This window comes from Salvelinus sp. IW2-2015, linkage group LG15 (genome assembly GCF_002910315.2).
Source record: "Salvelinus sp. IW2-2015 linkage group LG15, ASM291031v2, whole genome shotgun sequence".
NCBI classification, from domain to species: Eukaryota; Metazoa; Chordata; class Actinopteri; order Salmoniformes; family Salmonidae; genus Salvelinus; species Salvelinus sp. IW2-2015.
In genome coordinates, this window is record NC_036855.1 from 43,482,794 (window position 1) to 43,504,683 (window position 21,890).

The following is a 21,890-nucleotide window of genomic DNA, read 5'->3' on the forward strand; positions in this document are numbered from 1 at the left end:
CTCCGATCCAACAGATCTGGGCTCATAGCTGGCCATGGCAGAACACTGACATCCCTGTCTTACAGGAAACCATGCACAGAATGAGCAATATGGCTAGTAGCATTGTCATGCTGGAGGGTTATGTCAGGATGAGATTGCCTGCAATGACAACAAGCTCAGTCAGATGATGCTGTGACACACCGCCCCAGCCCACCTTCCACCTGAAAATCGATCCCGCTCCAGAGTACAGGCCTCGGTGTAACACTCATTCCTTCGACGATCAACGCGAATCCGACCATCACCCCTGGTGAGACAAAACCGCAACTCGTCAGTGAAGAGCACTTTTGCCAGTCCTGTCTGGTCCAGATACGGTGGGTTTGTGTCCATAGGCGACGTTGTTGCCGGTAATGTCTGGTGAGGACCTGCCTCACAACAGGCCTACAAGCCCTCAGTCCAGCCTCTCTCAGCCTATTGCAGACAGTCTGAGCACTGATGGAGTGTTCCTGGTGTAACTCGGGCAGTTGTTGTTGCCATCCTGTACCTGTCCCGCAGGTGTTCGGATGTACCGATCCTGTGCAGGTGTTGTTACACGTGGTCTGCCACTGCGAGGACGATCAGCTGTCCGTCCTGTCTCTCTGTAGCACTGTCTTAGGCGTCTCACAGTACGGACACTGCAATTTATTGCCCTGGCCAAATCTGCAGTCCTCATGCCTCCTTGCAGCATGCCTAAGGCACCTTCACGCAGTTGAGCAGGTACCCTGGGCATCTTTCTTTTTGTGTTTTTCAGAGTCAGTAGAAAGGCCTCTTTAGTGTCCTAAGTTTTCATAACTGTGACCTTAATTGCCTACCGTCCTTAAGCTTTTGGTGTCTTAAAACCTCTTTGGGCTAGGGGGCAGTATTTTGACGTCCGACTGAAAAGTGTGCCCAAMGTAAATTGCCTGTTACTCAGGCCCAGAGGCTAGGATGTGCATATAATAGGTAAATTTGGATAGAAAACACTCAAAAGTTTCTAAAACTGTTAGAATAATGTCTGTGAGTATAACAGAACTGATATGGCAGGCGAAACCCTGTGTAAGAGGTCTCCAATTTTTTTAATGGACTGGACCTTTATATATACCACTTGGGTCCTGTTTCAGAAATAATGATATCAGACCTTCTTGTTGCGAATCTGATCTACCATTTATATAGGAGTGGTTAAAACATGCTAATAATGGTCCTCTGAGTATATCAAAAAAAGTTTGGTATACTTCCACTGGTATACCATCCAGCCCTGCAGTTTTCCCAGCCTTAAAGACTTTAATTGAATCAAGAAGTTCTTCCTCTGTAATTTTGCCTTCACATGAGTCTTTCTGTACAGATGTTAATTTTACATTATTATTTGGGAAAAAAATCCATACAATTAATTTCAGTTAGTGGAGATGGAGGAGACTGAAACAAAAACATATTCTTAAAGTACTTTACTTCTTCCGAATATAACAAGTTTCAATACTTCCGGCGCCGACCGAGATGGCCGCCTCCTAGGAAACTATGCAGTATTTTGGTTTTTTATGTGTTATTCCTTACATTGGTACCCCAGGTAATCTTAGGTTTCATTACATACAGTCGGGAGGAACTACTGAATATAAGAGCAACGTCAACTCACCATCGTTACAACCAGGAATATGACTCTCCCGAAGCGGATCCTGTGTTTTGCCTTCCACCCAATACAATGGATCTGATCCCAGCCGGTGACCCTAAACAACGACGCCGTAAAAGGGGCAAACGAAGCGGTCTCCTGGTCAGGCTTCGGAGACAGGCACATCGCGCTCCACCCCCAAGCATACTACTCGCCAATGTCCAGTCTCTTGACAATAAGGTTGATGAAATCCGAGCAAGGGTAACATTCCAGAGAGACATCAGGGATTGTAACGTTCTTTGCTTCACGGAAACATGGCTCACTCGAGAGACGCTAACGGAGTCGGTGCAGCCAGCTGGTTTCTTCACGCATCGCGCCGACAGAAACAAACATCTTTCTGGTAAGAAGAGGGGCGGGGGTGTATGCCTTATGATCAACGAGACGTGGTGTGATCATAACAACATACAGGAACTCAAGTCATTCTGTTCACCAGATTTAGAATTCCTCACAATCAAATGTCCACCAAGGGAATTCTCTTCGATTATAATCACAGCCGTATATATTCCCCCCCAAGCAGACACATCGATGGCACTGAAAGAAATTTATCTGACTCTTTGTAAACTGGAAACCACACACCCTGAGGCTGCATTCATCGTAGCTGGGGATTTTAACAAGGCTAATCTGAAAACAAAACTCCCTAAATTCTATYAGCATATCGATTGTGCTACCAGGGCTGGTAAAACCTTGGATCATTGTTATACTAACTTCCGCGACGCATATAAGGCCCTCCCCCGCCCTCCTTTCGGAAAAGCTGACCACGACTCCATTTTGTTGCTTCCAGCCTACAAACAGAAACTAAAACAGCAAGCTCCCGCGCTCAGGTCTGTTCAACGCTGGTCCGACCAATCTGATTCCACGCTTCAAGACTGCTTCGATCACGTGGATTGGGATATGTTCCGCATTGCRTCCAACAACAACATTTACGAATACGTTGATTCGGTGAGCGAGTTCATTAGRAAGTGCATTGACGATGTCGTACCCACAGCAACGATTAAAACATTCCCAAACCAGAAACCGTGGATTGACGGCAGCATTCGCGTGAAACTGAAAGCGCGAACCACTGCTTTTAACCAGGGCAAGGTGACCGGAARCATGACCGAATACAAACAGTGTAGCTATTCTCTCCGCAGGGCAATCAAATAAGCTAAGTCTCAGTATAGAGACAAAGTAGAGTCGCAATTCAACAGCTCAGACACAAGWGGTATGTGGCAGGGTCTACAGTCAATCACGGATTACAAAAAGAAAACCAGCCCCGTCGCGGACCAGGATGTCTTGCTCCCAGACAGGCTAAATAACTTTTTTGCTCGCWTTGAGGACAATACAGTGCCACTGACACGGCCCGCTACCAAAACCTGCGGGCTCTCCTTCACTGCAGCCGAGGTGAGTAAAACATTTAAATGTGTTAACTCGCAAGGCTTGCAGGCCAGAGACGGCATTCCAGCCGCGTCCTCAGAGCATGCGCAGACCAGCTGGCTGGTGTGTTTAAGGACATATTCAATCAATCCTTATCCCAGTCTGCTGTCCCACATGCCTTCAAGAGGGCCACCATTGTTCCTGTCCCAAGAAAGCTAAGGTAACTGAGCTAAACGACTACCGCCCCGTAGCACTCACTTCCGTCATCATGAAGTGCTTTGAGAGACTAGTCAAGACCATATCACCTCCACCCTACCTGACACCCTAGACCACTCCAATTTGCTTACCGACCAATAGGTCACAGACGCGCAATGGCAACCACACTGCACACTGCCCAAACCCATCTGGACAGAGGAATACCTATGTGAGAATGCTGTTCATCGACTACAGCTCAGCATTAACACCATAGTACCTCCAAACTCGTCATCAAGCTCGAGACCCTGGGTCTCGACCCGCCTGTGCAACTGGGTCTGGACTTCCTGACGGCCCGCCCCAGGTGGTGAGGGTAGGTAACACACTCCACCTCACGCGCTAGTCCTCAACACTGGGGCCCACAAGGGTGCGTTCTGAGCCCTCTCCTGTACTCCTGTTCACCCACGACTGCGTGGCCATGCACGCCTCCAACTCAATCATCAAGTTTGCGGACGACACTACAGTGGTAGGCTTGATTACCAACAACGACGAGACGGCCTACAGGGAGGAGGTGAGGGTCTTCGAGTGTGGGTCAGGAAAATAACCTCACACTCAACGTCAACAAAACAAAGGAGATGATTGTGGACTTCAGGAAACAGCAGAGGGAGCACCCCCCTATCCACATCGACGGGACAGTAGTGGAGAAGGTGGAAAGTTAAGTTCCTCGGTGTACACATCACGGACAAACTGAATTGGTCCACCCACACACGACAGCGTTGTGAAGAAGGCGCAGCAGCGCCTCTTCAACCTCAGGAGGCTGAAGAAATTTGGCTTGTCACCAAAAGCACTCACAAATTCTACAGATGCACAATCGAGAGCATCTGTCGGCTGTATCACCCGCTGGTACGGCAACTGCGCCCGCAACCGTAAGCGCTCCAGAGGGTAGTGAGGTTGCACAACGTATCACCGGGGCAACCTACCTGCCCTCCAGGACACCTACACCACCCGATGTCAAGGAAGGCCATAAAGATCATCAGGACAACAACCACCAAGCCACTGCCTGTTCACCCCGCTATCATCCAGAAGGCAGAGTCAGTACAGGTGCATCAAAGCAGGGACCGAGAGACTGAAAAACAGCTTCTATCTCAAGGCCATCAGCTGTTAAACAGCCACCACTAACATTTAGTGGCCGCTGCCAAATACTGACTCAACTCCAGCCACTTTAATAAATGGGAACTGATGGAAATTATGTAAAAATGTATCACTAGCCACTTTAAACAATGCACTTAATACAATGTTTACATACCCTACATTACTCATCTCATATGTATATGTATATACTGTACTGTATATCATCCACTGCATCTTGCCATCTTTATGTAATACATGTATCACTAGCCACTTTAAACTATGCACTTTATGTTTATATACCCTACATTACTCATCTCATATGTATATACTGTACTCTATACCATCTACTGCATCTTGCCTATGCCGTCTGTACCATCACTCATTCATATATCTTTATGTAATATTCTTTATCCTTTACACTTGTGTGTATAAGGTAGTAGTTGTGGAATTGTTAGGTTAGATTACTTGTTGGTTATTACTGCATTGTCGGAACTAGAAGCACAAGCATTTCGCTACACTCGCATTAACATCTGCTAACCATGTGTATGTGACAAATAAAAATGTATTTACATTTTGTTTGTAGCATTTCTATATTTAAGATTGAAAAATAATTTCGTGCATTTTTCCCAACATTCCATCCAGTTCGCTTTATTTTTATAATATATTACACTGAATCTTTCTTGAATAAGTTCCTCCATTTATTTTTCCTCTAACTTATTCTGGGCCTCTACGGTACAGTTATTGATATCTAACTGTACTGTTAGTCCTTCAATTTCCTTTGTTAATATGGACTCTTTTGATCTAAATTGCTTTTGTTTTATAGATGAGTACTGAATTGCATGGCCTCTAAAAGGCACATTTAAAAGTGTCCCATACAATAAGGGGATCTGCTGTACCTATGTTATGTCTGAAAAAGTTAAATTATTCTGTCCTAGTTCTAAACAATTTATCTAGTAAACTTTGATTAAATTTCCTATTTTTAAATATCCTCGCCCACGTGGAAATTCTGTAAGAGTAATAGATATGCCAAATATGTGATGATCCAACTGCATTCTGTCCCCTATCAACACTTTTTAAACTTTTGGTGCCAGAGAGAATGGCATAAGAAAGTAGTCAAGACGACTAGCTTGATTCAGCCTCCGCCATGTATATCTCACTAGGTCAGGGTATTTAAGTCTCCATATATCCACTAATTCCAATATATCCATGACATTCATGATTTCCTTAAGTGCCTGATGGTGATAGTGTGATTTCCTTTCCGGTCCATAGAGGTATTTAAGACCGTATTAAAATCTCCCACCATAACAATAGAGTCTAGTGTTGCTTGTAGTTGATAAATTCTTAGATATATTTTCAAAGAAGATTGGATCATCATTATTTGGACCGTATAGGTTAATAAGCCATATGTTTATTGTCCAATAACATATTCAAAATAATCCACCTATCTTGATGATCTATTTAGACAATTTGCACATTTGGATCAAAATTACTGTTAATTAAAGCAATCACCCCTTAAGAATTTCTTTGCCCATGGGAGAAATATATTTCGCCCCAGTCCCTTTTCCACAAAACTTCATCTAAAACTGTTGAATGAGTGCTTTATTACCAACGCGGTATTGTGAACACATCGTTCGTGGCCGGTCTTTGCAGACTTTTTTGTACAGCTTTGACAGTGCTACTGTATCTTTTTTGACACGCAAACACCTAAACGGCGTTCCGTAGTATACATGTCGTGAAGCTAATGGCAGTGACGCTATTACTGTGGAACTCCGGTAGGGCAACATCTGAAAAATAGCGCACTTGGTAGTGTGTACCGGTGCTCGACCAGTCGGCGAAAATCAACATCACCAACGACAGAGAACGGTCGATTGTCAAGGGCAATGAATTCCATTATCTTGGCTTTAATGGATTTCGCCTTTGAGTTGTCTCGCTGAAATGTTCTTACTCTTTCAAACGACTGCTCGACTTGTTGGCTGCGCGATCCACACAGCAAACATTGTGTGGGCTAGGTTAGGAATGCAGTGTTTCACGTTTAGCTGAACATTTTATGTGGCGTCATTACGTCATGTACCTACATTATATAGGTATGCACGGCAGCTTTGACATCGGTTTTTAACATCGCCGTTTTTAGCATTTTTAGCTAAAAATCGGCCAATTCCGATATGTTCACCGATATATCGTGCATCACTACTATAAAGGGAATAGGATGCCATTTGGAACATATAGTTAGAAAACCACTAATGGAGGCTTTACCTGGTCATAGTGGTCACATTCAGCACTTTGGTCAGCGTCGCCACCTGATGCGGGAACCAATTCAGTTAGCCAACAAAGTCTCACAGGGCCACTGATTTATAAGACACATTGTAAAGTAGCATTATCATCTTGACAACGACCGTGGTCTAGACTCCAGCTACGATGACCTGGGTCATATTCAAAAGTCACGAAAACAGAAAGAAAAACACACTAAAACAGGGAGGGACTACCTGAACCGTGTCCAATCAGACACTCTTGTTGTTTTCTGTTGCAATAATGTTTTGCTACAGTGCACCCTACTGAATAAAACCCGAGAGACAATATTTACTGTCGAGGTTCAGTGTGAATGTAAAAACATTTAAATGAAATTGGGACTAATGTTAAGAAAAAAATCCCTAACCGAAAAGCAATGTCTTTCCTTCAACAAAATTTAAAATCACAAAACAACCACTAACAGGTCCCAATCAAAGATACAGTACTAGTCAAAAGTTTGGACACACCTACTCATTCAAGGGTTTCTGTATTTTTTCATTGTAGAATAATAGTGAAGACATCAAAATTATGAAATAACACACAGAATCATGTAGTAACCAACAAAAAAAGTGTTCAGAATCTTCAAAGTAGCCACCCTTTCCCATTCTCTCAACCAGCTTCATGAGGTAGTCACCTGGAATGCATTTCAATTCACAGGTGCCTTGTTAAAAGTTTAAAGAGGAATTTCTTTCCTTCTTAATGCATTTGATGTGTTGTCACAAGGTAGGGGTGGTATACAGAAGATAGCCTTATTTGGTAAAAGACCAAGTCACTTATAGCAAGAACAGCTCAAATAAGCAAAGACAAACGACAGTCCATGGTCAGTCAATTCGGAAAATGTCAATAACTTTGCAAGTTTCTTCAAGTGCAGTCGCAAAAACCACCAAGTGCTATTCTGAAACTGACTCCAATGAGGAGGAAAGGAGCCATAAGAAAGGAGGCCCAGAATTCTGATGCAGAGGATAAGTTCATTAGAGTTAAGAGCCTATGAAATTGCAGACCAAATAAACACTTCAGAGATCAAAGAGACATCTCAACATTAACTGTTCAGAGGACACTGCGTGAATCAGGCCTTCATGGTGAAAAGCTGCAACAAAAAAAAAAAACACTTAAAAGCACAAAAAAAGAAGAAGACTTCCTTATGAAAAGAAACACAAGCAATGGACATTAGACCAGTGGAAATCTGTCCTTTGGTCTGATGAGTCCAAATTTGAAATGTTTGGTTCCAACCGCCGTGTCTTTGTGAGAAGCAGAGAAGGTGAACTGATGATCTCCGCATGTGTGGTTCCCAACGTGAAGCATTGAGGTGGTCTTTGCTGGTGACACGCTCAGTGATATATTTAGAATTCAAGGCACACTTAATCAGCATGGCTACCACAACATTCTGCAGCGACACGCCAACATATCTGGTTTGCGTTTAATGGGTCTATCATTTGTTATTCAACAGGAAAATGAACCAACACTCCTTCAGACTGTGTAAGGACTATTTGACCAAGAAGGAGAATGATGGAGTACTGTATCAGATGACCCGGCCTCCACAATCACCCGACCTCAACCCAATTGAGATGGTTTGGGATGAGTTGGACTGCAGAGTGAAAGAAAAGCAGCCAACAAGTGCTCAGCATATGTGGGAACTCCTTCAAGACTGTTTGAAAAGCATTCCTCATGAAGCTGGTTGAGAGAATGCCAAGAGTGTGAAAAGTTGTCACCAAGGCAAAGGGTGGCAAAGGGTATATATATATATAGACACACACACACACACACGTGTGTGTCATATATATATATATAGACACACACGTGTGTGTGTGTGTGTGTGTRTATRTATATATATATATATATATATATGTGTGTGTGTGTGTATGTGTATATATAGATATATATACACATACACACACACACATACACACACACATATATATATACACACACACACACACATATATATATATATACACACACACACATATATATATATAAATACACACACAAAACAGTTGAAATCCCTGGAGACCGATACACGTGCACATATTTTGTGCAGGAGTAAGATGACGTTTTTACAACTTTCTCAATGCCTATCAGAGTATGTGTCTGTTCCAGTGCCCGTGTTTAAATAGCGAATGAAAACAGTTGAAACAATGCTCGCAAACAGATTTTGAAATATTGATAAGTGGCAGTTAGGACGTCGAGCATGCATCGTCTTAATGTTCATTTTGGCCAAAATAATTTCAGACTCGAGTGTTCACTATCGAACACAACAGCAAGAGGCCACTCAATAAAGGGCTTAGGGGCCAAGCGTTTGATTTATGATTCAGCCTATGACTGCGGTAGATAGAATTTCATTGCACCCTAGAGGTCATACGCAATAGGACCATATTCTGCATTATGAATTCACGTTTTCCATTTGTCACATCCCTAGTTTAGGTGCTCACCAGGTGGGGGTGAAGGTCCAGCTCTGCAAATGAGTCGCTGGTGAAGACTTTCTCCTTCAGCTGGGTCACAGCAGGCCTGCAGTCACAGCCAGTGGAGGGGTTACTACTAACCAAACATTTCACTAAACAGGAGTAACAAACCCTCTAACCCTCCATCCAAGCCTGTTTTTTCTTAGACTGTACTACTATCATGATCAATAATTGTATTTGTAGTAAGTCTTGGACCTTAGACATGTTTTCAGCAAACCATTAGTGGTGTAGAGAAAATAGACTATTTGAATAAAGGCTTGATTCAAGATCGAAACCACATAGGTCAACAGCCAGGTGCAACATTACCAACTCAACACCCTCCCATCGTCATTGAAAGAACTTACCTGTGAACTTCTGGGATATCTGGGTTATTTCTAAAGAGGGACGAAGTCTTTATGAACACACTGTCCTCTCCTCCTTTGTGTTCCCCTACATGTTTACTTTTTGGAGTCATTTTTGGCTGGGCTTTGAATCTCTGGGCAGGTTTTGGGGTCTCAGGGGACAAGGCTTTGGCTGCAACCTTTGGTGCTGGCTTTCGGACAGGGCTTTTATGGGTTGGTACATCCTCTTCTTCCTTGTCCTCAGGGGGCTGTTGGTCCTTGGTCTTAGGCCCATTGAACCCTTGTTTATTAGGTAACCCTTCCTGTATTCCTGAGTATTTTCGTTTCTGTGCTTTTTTCTGGAAATTAAAACAAAAACCTGTAATATCTATTCAGAGATGAACTGAGAACAAGGTAACAAAAGTAGTAAGGTAGTTTGCAAGGTACATGTGCTGACAATGATTGGTCAACCTTACCAGATTCAGAGGGGTTTGGTTAAATGTAGTAGACACATTTCAGTTTAAGGAATTCAGTTGTACAACTGACTAGTTATCCCGCTTTCCCAAGTACCTCAACTCCACAATGATTTCATCCATGGAGTTGAGAGCAGGCTAGTTATATATTATTTTTTTACTGACTCGCTATGCAGCCGATATTTTCAAAATGTAAACCCTTATCGTGTTCTTATGTTTGTCCTCTGTTGCTGAAAGCCATCGTTTGCTGAAAGCATACTTTATAATAAACCTTAATCAAATACAACCACCGACTGTTTCCTCAGCGGGAACGTTCAAGCATGTGCCAATTTAATCTCAACAAGTAAACAGTCGGTGGTGGTTTTGATTCACGTTTTATTCAAAAAAGTATGATTTCAGAAAACAAATAAAGGCACAGAGGAAAACATAGGTACACTGTAAGAGCAACTGCATAGCGAGTCGGGGATTCTTTAAAAAAAACTATAGTTTGTACTCAACTCAGTGAATAAAATCACCGTGGAGTTGAGGTACTTAGCAAAGATCTAACAAAACTCGTGACATTGTTATGACCCGAGTTTACCTACCAAAGCCCATTTCTCCTGAGACGTTGGTCTCCGATAACTCTTCGAGTGAAATGCTGGAGCAGAGTTAGACGAGAGGTTCAACATCAACGTATCCTCTGCCATGGTGACTGGTAGGCTGCGATACACGTCCCTATGCAACACACACAACAAATGATCCCATAGCTAGCTAGTTGTACATGTCTGCTACAGCTAAATATAACATTATAATGACATAATGTGAATGTAAAGTTAATCAAAATGTGTCAGTCCTAGGCAGAACATATTACCTTTACCAGTCTAGTGCTATGATCTGAGGCACCGATTCACACGTGTGTGCAGTTAGCTAACTTAGCTAGCTAGCTATTGATATAACTAGATAGACACTGAAAACGTGTACTGTTACCCTGAAAGTCAGCAGTCTTCCCCCTCCACGTTGGTCTCACAAATAATCTAGTGCTGCAATTAGTCGACTGAATTTCAAATTACCCACAATAAGTCCAAAAAAAAACGTTTTTGTTGTTTTTCGATCAAGCATGGATGTCCTGGATTTGGGTACCTTCCCTTTCCAACGTCACTTCCTTGCGCGTTCCCTTTTGCTCAAGCGCGTCGATTTTGCCCAAAAGCTGAGGACATGTCTAGACGGGATACCGCTTTTGTCAAATTGACATCAAAAGTTGATAAACAAATAAAAATAGCTAACCCAAACCCTTTTCCTAACATTAACCTAAGCAGCCTAACCTTTTGCGTAAGTTATCCTAAACCTGCTACGAAAAGTAAATTTTTACAGACGCTGTATGTATCCCTTCTTGACAAAATAATCTCTAACCAATCAGTATAAAATCTAATGAAGATTTTTCAAAAACTGCTTTACCCACGTGTGTTCTGGCTCTGGCCCAACCAAAGCACAATACCGTCTGGGGTAGCCAAATAAAAATGTGATTCAATTTTTTTTCTTCACATTTTCAAACAGTCCATTTATATTTTCCAATGGGGCTATACATTTGGGTGAGTTTTTCTCTCTCGCCTAAGTAGCCTCGTTTCACTGCTCAAAATAAAATTAAACCATCTAGTGTTCAGCAAAATAAAACACAATGTAAAATACAGGTGGCCTTGTCAAATAATTAACATCCAATCACATTAACCATTACTCTCTCAAGGGAATTCCACTAACGGTCCATATGTAGCCAAACGTAGCTAATGCTCATGTTGGTGTCTGTACTGATGGCGCAAAAGCCATGACAGGGAGACATACAGTAGTGGAGTGGTAATGCACGTGCATTCCGACGCCACTTGGGTACACTGCAGCATCCACCGAGAGGCTCTTGCTACCAAAGGAATGCCTGACAGCTTGAAATATGTTTTGGACACTACGGTGAAAATGGTTAACTTTGTTAAAGCAAGGCCCCTGGTGTATTTTCTGCACTATGCAATGATATGGGCAGCGACCATGTAACGATTTTACAACATACAGAAGTGTGCAGTATTGACATGTTTTTTTTTTTTGAGAGAGGAGCTTAAAGTTTTCTTTACTGACCATAATATTCACTTGTCTGACCGCTTGCATGATGACGAGTTTCTCACACGACTGGCCTATCTGGCTGATGTTTTTCTCACCTGAATGATCTGAATCTAGGATTACAGGGACTCTCTGCAACTATATTCAATGTGTGGGACAAAATTGAGGCTATGATTAAGAAGTTGGAGCTCTTCTCTGTCTGCATTAACACACAGCTCTTTCCATCATTGTATGAGTTTTTGTGTGCAAATGAACTCAAGCTTACAGACAATGTCAAATGTGATATAGCGAAGCACCTGAGTGAGTTGGGTGCGCAATTACGTAGGTACTTTCCCGAAATGGATGACACAATCAACTGGATTCGTTATCCCTTTCATGCCCTGCCTCCATTCCACTTACCGATATCTGAACAAGAGAGCCTCATCGGAATTGCAACAAGCGGTACTGTGAAAATTTAATTTAATCAAGCCACTGTCAGATTTCTGGATTGGGCTGCGCTCAGAGTATCCTGCCTTGGAAAATCGCACTGTTAAGACACTGATGCCCTTTGCAACCACTACCTATGTGAGAGTGGATTCTCGGCCCTCACTAGCATGAAAACTAAATACAGGGACAGACTGTGTGTGGGAAATGATTTAAGACTGAGACTCTCTCCAATACAACCCAACATTGCAGAGTTATGTGCATCCTTTCAAGCACACCATTCTCATTAACCTGTGGTGAGTTATTCACCATTTTTGATTAACAAATAAGGTTTTATATGTAACATGACTAAATAAAGAGCAACATTATTGATTATCATTTTATTATTATTTGTGCCCTGGTCCGAAAATAGCTCTTTTTCCACTTCCCACGAGCCGGGTTGTGACAAAAACTCACAATCATTCTTATGTTTAATAAATGCATAGTGTGTGTGTGTGTGTGTGTGGCAGGCTTACAATGATGGCAAAAAACTACATTGAGAGTACGCTGACCCTGGTGCTAGAGGGGGTACGCAGCTGGAGGTTGAAAGTTTCAAAGGGTATGGGACTATAAAAAATTTGGGAACCACTGGTCTAGATAGCATAAAAATTCCATTCTTGAAATCGTTGGGGAGGTACTCAGTTCCAGACTCAAGTACCGTTTACATACGAAGTAATAATTCAATATTAAACTGATTATAGCAGTAGGCAGATTAAGCAGAAACACGACCCAACCAAGCCGCACTGCTTCTTGACACAATGCCCGCTTAACCAGGAAGCCAGCCACACCAATGTGTCGGAGGAAACACCATACACCTGGCGACCGTGTCAGCGTGCATGCGCCTGGCTCACCACAGGAGTCGCTAGAGCTCGATGGGACAAGGACATTCCTGCCGGCCAAACCCTCCCCTATCCCGGACGACGCTGTGCCAATTGTGCGCTGCCCCATGGGTCTCCCGGTCGCGAGCCACGATTTCTAGTGGCACAGCTAGCAACTGCGATGCAGTGCCTTAGACCACTGCGCCACTCGGGAGGCCTAGCCGTGCCAGATTAATCGAATCCCCTCACTGAGTAAGGTTACGTGCACATAATAATGCGATTATTGTGGATATTCAGATTAATATAATAGTTTGATTAAAACGTTTACATGCTTTGCAAGAAGAACGATGTACCTAATAATCCTGTTTACATGGACACATCTGAAATTAGGCTATCTAAATGGCACTCTAATTAATTCAGAAAATCGCCAATCGAAATAAATGTTCTACCACAGAGACCATGTTATTTTTGGGAAGTATATTTGATTCGGAGTTCAAACATATGAAGTTTGTTTGTGAAAACTACTTCTAAAGCCGTGTCTAGACTTGGTAGTTCATGCAGTTTAATTAATCTGATCATAGAGTTCTTCTGATCATGGAATTCTGAACACGTCATGCATCTACACCTACATTAAAATGTGTCTACCTTGTCAACAGTGTGTCCGGGATTCCCTTTCCCCAAACTATATTCAAATGCCAGTATGCATTCTACAAACTGTGGAATAGGCTAAATATGATAAAACAACAACTGATGGCAGTAGCTAACCTCTGTAGCAAGCTAGCAAGCAACGCAAAAGGGATTGCAACTGTGTTAGCATAACTACTTAATATTAGCTAACTGGCCAACAAGCACGTTCCTCATGCTAGGAAAGTATTTCCTCCAACATTATAYTGGACTTGTGGGTGGAGTGCTAATGATGTCGCCCACTGTAGGCGTTTTCATTCTCGTCCAGACTGAGGACCTCCAGAGGCTTAGCAATTGCGTCACACCATCCATACGGCGCCTCCGACCACATTTCGGATCAAGCACGAGTTGGCTCTTAAAGCCCACAGCAAAGTCAGCTCAAAACAAAAGTGACGTAATTATCATGTGGAGTAATGAGTAGGATTCTGTTTTCACATGAAAAACGGATTGTTTTTGATATAAACACTTTATCTGCCTTCCCAATGAAAACTAGTTGGACAATTAAAACATATATATATATTAATGGAAAATAATTGTTGTATGTTTCTGGATGATGCACTGCCTTGTTGACAACATTACCGAGCGGGGCGGATTACTTTTCATTTTGAGAAGGGCACTCCTCTCTTACCACGTTTGCCTGTTCAAGTGAGAGGGCTCCAGCTGCGACATCGTCTCTCAGAGCAATCATCCACGTTCTGATATGTCTTCTCTCGGTGCAGTGCATCTATCAGGAAAAGTGAGTGTTTCGAAAGGAGTAGACGTTTCGAAAGGAACCATATAAGGAGAAGTGGGGGTTTTGAAAGGTGCCACTCAAGGCGTCGTTTTGGTTATCGGACGTAAGTCATGGTCTGCAGAGATGACAGTAAGGAAAATCAGTTACGCAACAAAAATATGTATACTGTATTCACTCACTATGATCTGTCTTTGAACGTTACCTACTGGTAGCCACGTATGTAATGTTACGGTTTTTGTCAATGTAAATGGCAGCTAACGTTAGATACCTTAATTTATAAAAAATGCATTCATTTTACAATCCCTTACAAAAAAGTTTGCCGTTTTGAAACTGCAGTAGAAGGGCAGTAGCTGCAGTCGTATTTTGGAGGCAGTAATTGCAGAATAACTGCAGTGTACTGCAGTTGAAGTTCAGTTATACTGCACTGTAACAGCAGTTACACTGCAAAATTACTGTAGTAAAAAAAACGGTGTTATTTTAGACACAGTATTGGAGCATACTGCAGATAGATTGCACTTTAACTGCAGTTACACTGCATTGTACTGCAGTTATACTGCATTGTACTGCAGTTAAACTGTACTCTGACTAAAATACTTTTTTTGTAATAGATGTATTATTGAATATTTGAAATGTAAATATCAAGTCATGGCTGTTCTAGTAGTTATGGAATTCCAGCACGTCTAGTGTTAAAAGACTCCTTTAGAAACCCCCACTTCTCCTTATATGGTTCCTTTTCAAACACCCACACCTTGACACCCCCACTTTCCTGAGAGATGCACTGCACTGAGATATGACATATCAGTAGATGGCAACATAGAGACCCTGAGGGATGACTGCTCTGAGAGATGAATTCACAACTGGTGCCCCCCGGCTCAGCATAATCGAATCCGCCCATTGCGTGGGTGTAGTGTAGCATTTGGCCGGAGCAAAGAGTTTGGGTAGCCAGTTAAGGAGGACAGAGGAGGCGAGATCAGTTGGGACCGATATAAAGTCGTTTTTTTCTAAGTTGCCGAAATGCCCCAGGTGTGTCCACTTATCAGTGCATTTGTAACAATCTAACTATTACAAAACTTCTATTCAATCAAATAAGCCTCATGTAGCAAATTAGCAATACATTTTTGCTGTTGACCAAATTCTACACTTACTGACCCCAATACAAAAATTCCTCACTTCATGGTCTTATTTTCCTGGACAGATTTTGTGCGAAGTAAACCCTCTTGCTTCACCTCTTCCTCTCTGATTGGACGGACAGTGATATGTTTACGTTTGGCATATATACGTGACTGCCAAAATAAAGGAAACACTTGAGTAAATGAGAATACAAAGTATATTGAAAGCAGGTGCTTCCACACAGGTGGTTCATGGTCGCCATCATGCTTAGGGTCATGTATAAAAATGCTGGGCATGCCCAGTTGCCCATTATTTTGGCTACCATGGTTAGAAGAAGAGATAAAATATCTGAGGGCCCATGCCAAACCTTTCAGCCTACTGAGGGGGAAGAGGTGTCGTCATGCCTTCTTCACGACTGTGTTGGTGTGTGTGGACCATGTTAATTCCTTAGTGATATGGACACAGCGGAACTTGAAGCTCTTGACCCGCTCCACTACATCCCCGTCGAAGTGGATGGGGGCATGCTCGGCCCTCTGTTTCCTGTAGTTAAAGATCAGGTCCTTTGTCTTGCTGACGTTAAGAGAGAGGTTGTTGTCATGGCACCACCAGGTCACTGACCTTCTCCCTATAGGCCAGCGTTTCCCAAACTCAGTCCTTGGAACCCCAAAGGGTGCATGTTTTGGTGTTTGCCTTAACACTACACAACTGATTCAAATTATCAAAGCTTTATGATTAGTTGATTATTTTAATCAGCTGTGTAATGCTAGAGCAAAAACCTAAATGTGGTGGTCCCAAGGACCGAGTTTGGGAAACCCTGCCATTGGTTGTCTCATTATCATTGGTGATCAGGCCTACCAYCAAACTTAATGATGGTGTTTGAGTCATGTGCTGCCCCGCAGTCGTGGGTGAACAGGGAGTACAGGAGGGGACTAAGTACACACCCCTGAGGGGCCCCTGTGTTGAGGGTCAGCTTGGCGGATGTGTTGTTGCCTACACTCACCACCTGGTGGCTGCCCATCAGGAAGTCCAGGGTCAAGTTGTAGAGAGAGGTGTTCAGTCTTAGGGTCCTGAGCTTATTGATGAGCTCGGAGGTCACTATGGTGTTGAATGCTGAGCTGTAGTCAATGAACATCATTCTCACATAGGTGTTCCTCTTGTCCAGGTGAGAGAGGGCAGTGTGGTGCAATAGAGATCGCATCATCTCTAGATCTTGTGGGGCGGTATGAGAATTGGAGTGTGTCCAGGGTGTCTGATGGTGTTGATGTGAGCCATGACCAGCCTTTCAAAGCCTTTCATGGCTGCAAATGTGAGTGCTACGGGGCAATAGTCATGTAGACTAAGACAGTGACTTTGAAACAGGGGTGATTGTTGGGGCACGTTTGGCAGGAGCTTCAGTGATAAAGACTGCTCAACTTGCTGATGATTCATGATACGCCATGGCCGTCTCAGTCACCAGGACTTAAACCAATTGAACACTTATAGGACATTCTGGAGTGGCGCATGAGACAGCGTTTTCCATCAGCATCAACAAAACACCAAATTATGGAATTTATTGTAGAAGAATGGTGTCAAATCACTCCAATAGAGTTCCAGACACTTGTAGAATCTATGCCAAAGTGCATTGAAGCTGTTCTGGCACCTCGTGGTTGCCCAACGCCCTATTAAGACACTTTATGTTGGTGTATCCTTTATTTTGGCAGTTACCTGTAAATACAACATAAATAAGTACTACTAGCTCAGTAGATAAATAGGTTAACATTAAATTAAAAGACAGCAAAAATATCAAAGCACAGGACAGTAGCCTACTAACATTTAAATGTAAACACTGAAATTAGACTGGAAGACCAATGATATGAATTATGAATATGGGGTTCATGTTCCATTTAAACCTATAATAAGCTTAATTGTGCAGATCAAACGTATATTCCCCCATCAACACAGAGGTTAAACTTTGTTACAGTTAAATTCTCTTAGTATGAAGGTGACCCCTGATCTCAACTAGTTGCTGTATAACACTTTGACCTGTCTGTCTGACCCAATGATGTACAGTACCAGCCATCTTTATTTTTTACTATTTTCAACATTGTAGAATAATAGTGAAGACATCAAAACTATGAAATAGCACATATGGAATCATGTCTTAACCAAAAAAGTGTTCAACAAATCAAAATAGATTTTAGATTCTTCAAAATAGCCACCCTTTGCCTTGGTGACAGCTTTGCACACTCTTGGCATTCTCTCAACCAGCTTCATGAGGAATGCTTTTCCAACAGTCTCGAAGGAGTTCCCACATATGCTATGCACTTGTTGGCTGCTTTCCCTTCACTCTGCAGTCCAATTCATCCCAAACCATCTCAATTGGGTTGAGGTCGGAGGATTGTGGAGGCCAGGTCATCTGATGCAGCACTCCATCACTCTCCTTCTTGGTCAAACAGCCCTTACTGGAGGTGTGTTGGGTCATTATCCTGTTGAAAAACAAATGACAGTCCCACAAAGCACAAACCAGATGTGATGGCGTACAGCTACAGAATGCTGTGGTAGCCATGCTGGTTAAGTAAATCACAGACAGTGTCACCAGCAAAGCACCCCCAAACCCTCACACCTCCTCCTCCATGCTTCACGGTGGGAACCACACATACTCCGCGTCTCACAAAGACACGGCGGTTGGAACCAAAAATCTGACATTTGGATTCATCTGACCAAAGGACAGATTTCCACTGGTCTAATGTCCATTGTTTGTGTTTCTTGGCCCAAGCATATTAACTTCATATTATTAGTGTCCTTTAGTAGTGGTTTCTTGGCAGCAATTCGACCATGAAGGCCTGATTTACGTAGTCTCCTCTGAATAGTTGATGTTGAGATATGTCTGTTACTTGAACTCTGTGAAGCATTTATTTGGGCTGCAATTTCTGAGGCTGGTAACTGTAATTAACTTATCCTCTGCAGCAGTGGTAACTCTGGGTCCTCCTTTCCTGTGGTGGGCCTCATGAGAGCCAGTTTCATCATAGCGCTTGATGGTTTTTGCGACTGCATTTGAAGAAACTTTCAAAGTTCTTGAAATGATCTGGATTGTATGATCTTCATGTCTTAAAGTAATGATGGACTGTCGTTTCTCTTTGCTTATTTGAGCTGTTCTTGCCATAACATGAACTTGCTCTTTTACCAAATAGGGCTATCTTCTGAATACCACCACCAGGAAAGGAGGACCCAGACTTACCACTGCTGCAGAGGATAAGTTAATTACAGTTACCAGCCTCAGAAATTGCAGCCCAAATAAATGCTTCACAGAGTTACAACACAACTGATTGGCTCAAACGAATTAAGGAAATAAATTCCATAAATTAACTTTTAGCAAGGCACACCTGTTAATTTAAACGCATTCCAAGTGACTACCKCATGAAGCTGCTTGAGAGAATGCAAAGCTGTCATCAAGGCAAAGGGTGGCTACTTTGAAGAATCTCAAATATAAAATATACACTTTTTTGGTTACTACATGATTCCATATGTTATATTTCATAGTTTTATTTAATGTCTTCACTAATATTCTACAATGTATAAAATTAAGAAAAACCCTTGAATGAGTAGCTGTGTCCAAACTTTTGACTGGTACTGTATATTAACACATCATTGGTCTGACCCAGCTAACAAATCAATAATGTTGCATTTCAAATTACTTTGTTATGAACTGTTGTTGAGTGAGCTTCTACTTCAGCACTTCAGAGTGATCCTGACCTCATATAGCCTGCCTGACCAAACTGTAGCACCTCGGAAGCTTGCACTGGCCCGGGGCCTTCGTGAACATTCCTCCACTATGTGCACAAATGCCCTGGACCAGAGCTACTCCGAAGCACGTATCCCACATCAGTAGAAACTCTGGAAAAATGGCACAGAAAATATTCAGACCCCTTTACTTTTTCCACATTTTGTTACGTGACAGCCTTTATTTGAAAATTGATTATTATTATTTTTTTGAATCAATCTACACACATGACCCAATAATGACAAAGCGAAAAAAAGTTTTTAGAAATGGTTGCTAATTTATTAAAAATATGAATACCTTATTTACATAAGACCCTTTGCTATCAGACTCAAAATTGAGCTCAGGTGCATCCTGTTTCCATTGATCATCCTTGAGATGTTTCTACAACTTGACTGGAGTCCACCTGTGGTAAATTCAATTGATTTGACATTATTGATTTGGAAAGGCACACAGCTGTCTATATAAGGTCCCACAGTTGACAGGGCATGTCAGAGCAAAAACCAAGCCATGAGGTCGAAGGAATTGTCCGTAGAGCTCCGAGACAGGATTTTGTCAAGACACAGATCTGGGGAAGGGTACCAAAACATTTCTGCAGCATTAAAGGTCCCCAAGAACACAGTGGATTCCATCATTCTTAAATGGAAGAAATTTGGAACCAACAACACTAGAGCTGGCCGCCCGGTCAAACTGAGCATTCGGGGGAGAAGGGCCTTGGTCAGGGAGGTGACCAATAACCAGATGGTCACTCTGACACACTGTGGAGATGGGATAATCTTCCAGAAGGACAACCATCTCTGCAGCAATCCACCAATCAGGCCTTTATGGTAGAGTGGCCAGACGGAAGCCACTCCTCAGTAAAGCCACATGACAGCCCGCTTGGAGTTTGCCAAAAGGCACCTAAAGACTCTCAGACCATGAGAAACCAGATTCTCTGGTCTGATGAAACCAAGATTGAATGCCAAGTGTCACGTCTGGAGGGAACCTGGCACCATCCCTACGGTGAAGCATGGTGGTGGCAGCATCATGATGTGGTGTTTATGTTTTTCATCTAGAAGGGGCTAAAAGACTAGTGAGGGTCGAGGAAAATATGAACGGAGCAAAGTACAGAGAGATCCTTGATGAAAACCTGCTCTAGAGCGCTCAGGACCTCAGACTGGGGCGATGGTTCACCTTCCAACAGGACAACGATCCAAGGCCACAGCCAAGACAACGCAGGAGTGGCTTCGGGACAATTCTCTGAATGTCATTGAGTGGCCCAGCCAGAGCCCAGACTTGAACCCGATCGAACATCTCTGTAGAGACCTGACAATAGCTGTGCAGCGACGCTCCCCATACAACCTGACAGAGCTTGAGAGGATCTTCAGAGAAGGGAGAAACTCCCAAATACAGGTGTGCCAAGCTTGTCATACCCAAGAAGACTCGAGGCTGTAACTGCTGCCAAAGGTGCTTCAACAAAGTACTGAGTAAAGGGTCTGAATTCTTATGTAAATGTAATATTAAGGTTTCATAAAAAATGAAAAGAATTGCACAAAAAAACAGTTCTTGCTTTGCTATTATGGGGTATTGTGTGTAGATTGATGGGGGGGGGGACTATTAATCCATTTTAGAATAAGGCTGTAATGTAGCAAAATGTGGAAAAAGTCAGGGGGTCTGAATACTTTCCGAATGCACTGTACTTTATATTACACCGTGCTCAATATTTGTTCTCGTATTTGGATTTTCAAATCATCTGATCCATAGTCCTACTTTCTCATGTGTTCTCTGTCGTGCTTTCATTTTTACCAGGACCCTATGGGCACTGGTCAAAAACCTGGTCAAAAGTACTGCACTAAATAGGGAATAGGGTGTCATTTGGGACATAGACCAGAATGTAATTTGTCAAAATGTCATTTTGAAATAAGACCGCTTTTGAAACACTCGTTATTTATGAAATGTTCTCAGAATAATTATTTAAGAATAATTATGAAATTTCTTAGACAAAAAATTGAATACTGAATTTACATAAAAGGAATCCTCCTCATCAGCTTAAGTAAAACAAATAATACATCTTAGTAGTCACTCTTATTCATATCCCAGACACTTCTACAGTATAACCCTTTCCTTGGCTTTTGTAGAGGTATGGATAGAGATGTATACATATGAAAGTGGTCATGATCCTCTGGGTCCCCAAGCATCGACTCCCAGTCCCATCTTTAATCATGAGGCAGTCACCTCGGTGTTACCCGACCCATTGTTTGCTTTGGGGACTGTATGTAGCCTACTGCTCCCCCGGCCCATGTTCTCAACTAAGAGTTAATGATATTTAACTATGTGCACTCTGACCTCACTAATTAAAATGAATCTCACATCTGCCCACAGGATCGGGCCCTCATTACT

At 42.5% G+C, this 21,890-nt stretch overlaps 1 protein-coding gene across 2 annotated transcripts in view; it reads right to left on the reverse strand.

The window, feature by feature from the left end:
* ddx31 (DEAD (Asp-Glu-Ala-Asp) box polypeptide 31) overlaps positions 1-11,023 on the reverse strand; it is a 53,118-nt gene extending 42,095 nt beyond the window's left edge. The window contains exons 1-5 of one of the 2 annotated variants that reach the window (XM_024001702.2): positions 10,835-11,023; positions 10,453-10,582; positions 9,420-9,754; positions 9,046-9,121; positions 6,584-6,627 (exon numbers count right to left, since the gene is read on the reverse strand). In XM_024001702.2, the coding sequence (XP_023857470.1) occupies positions 6,584-6,627; positions 9,046-9,121; positions 9,420-9,754; positions 10,453-10,554 (557 nt within the window). In that variant the 5' untranslated portion in view covers positions 10,555-10,582; positions 10,835-11,023. Of the gene's footprint in view, positions 1-6,583; positions 6,628-9,045; positions 9,122-9,419; positions 9,755-10,452; positions 10,583-10,718; positions 10,810-10,834 lie in introns of those variants that run through there. The other variant, XM_024001703.2, reaches the window with a different exon arrangement.
* Positions 11,024-21,890: the final 10,867 nt, after the last annotated feature.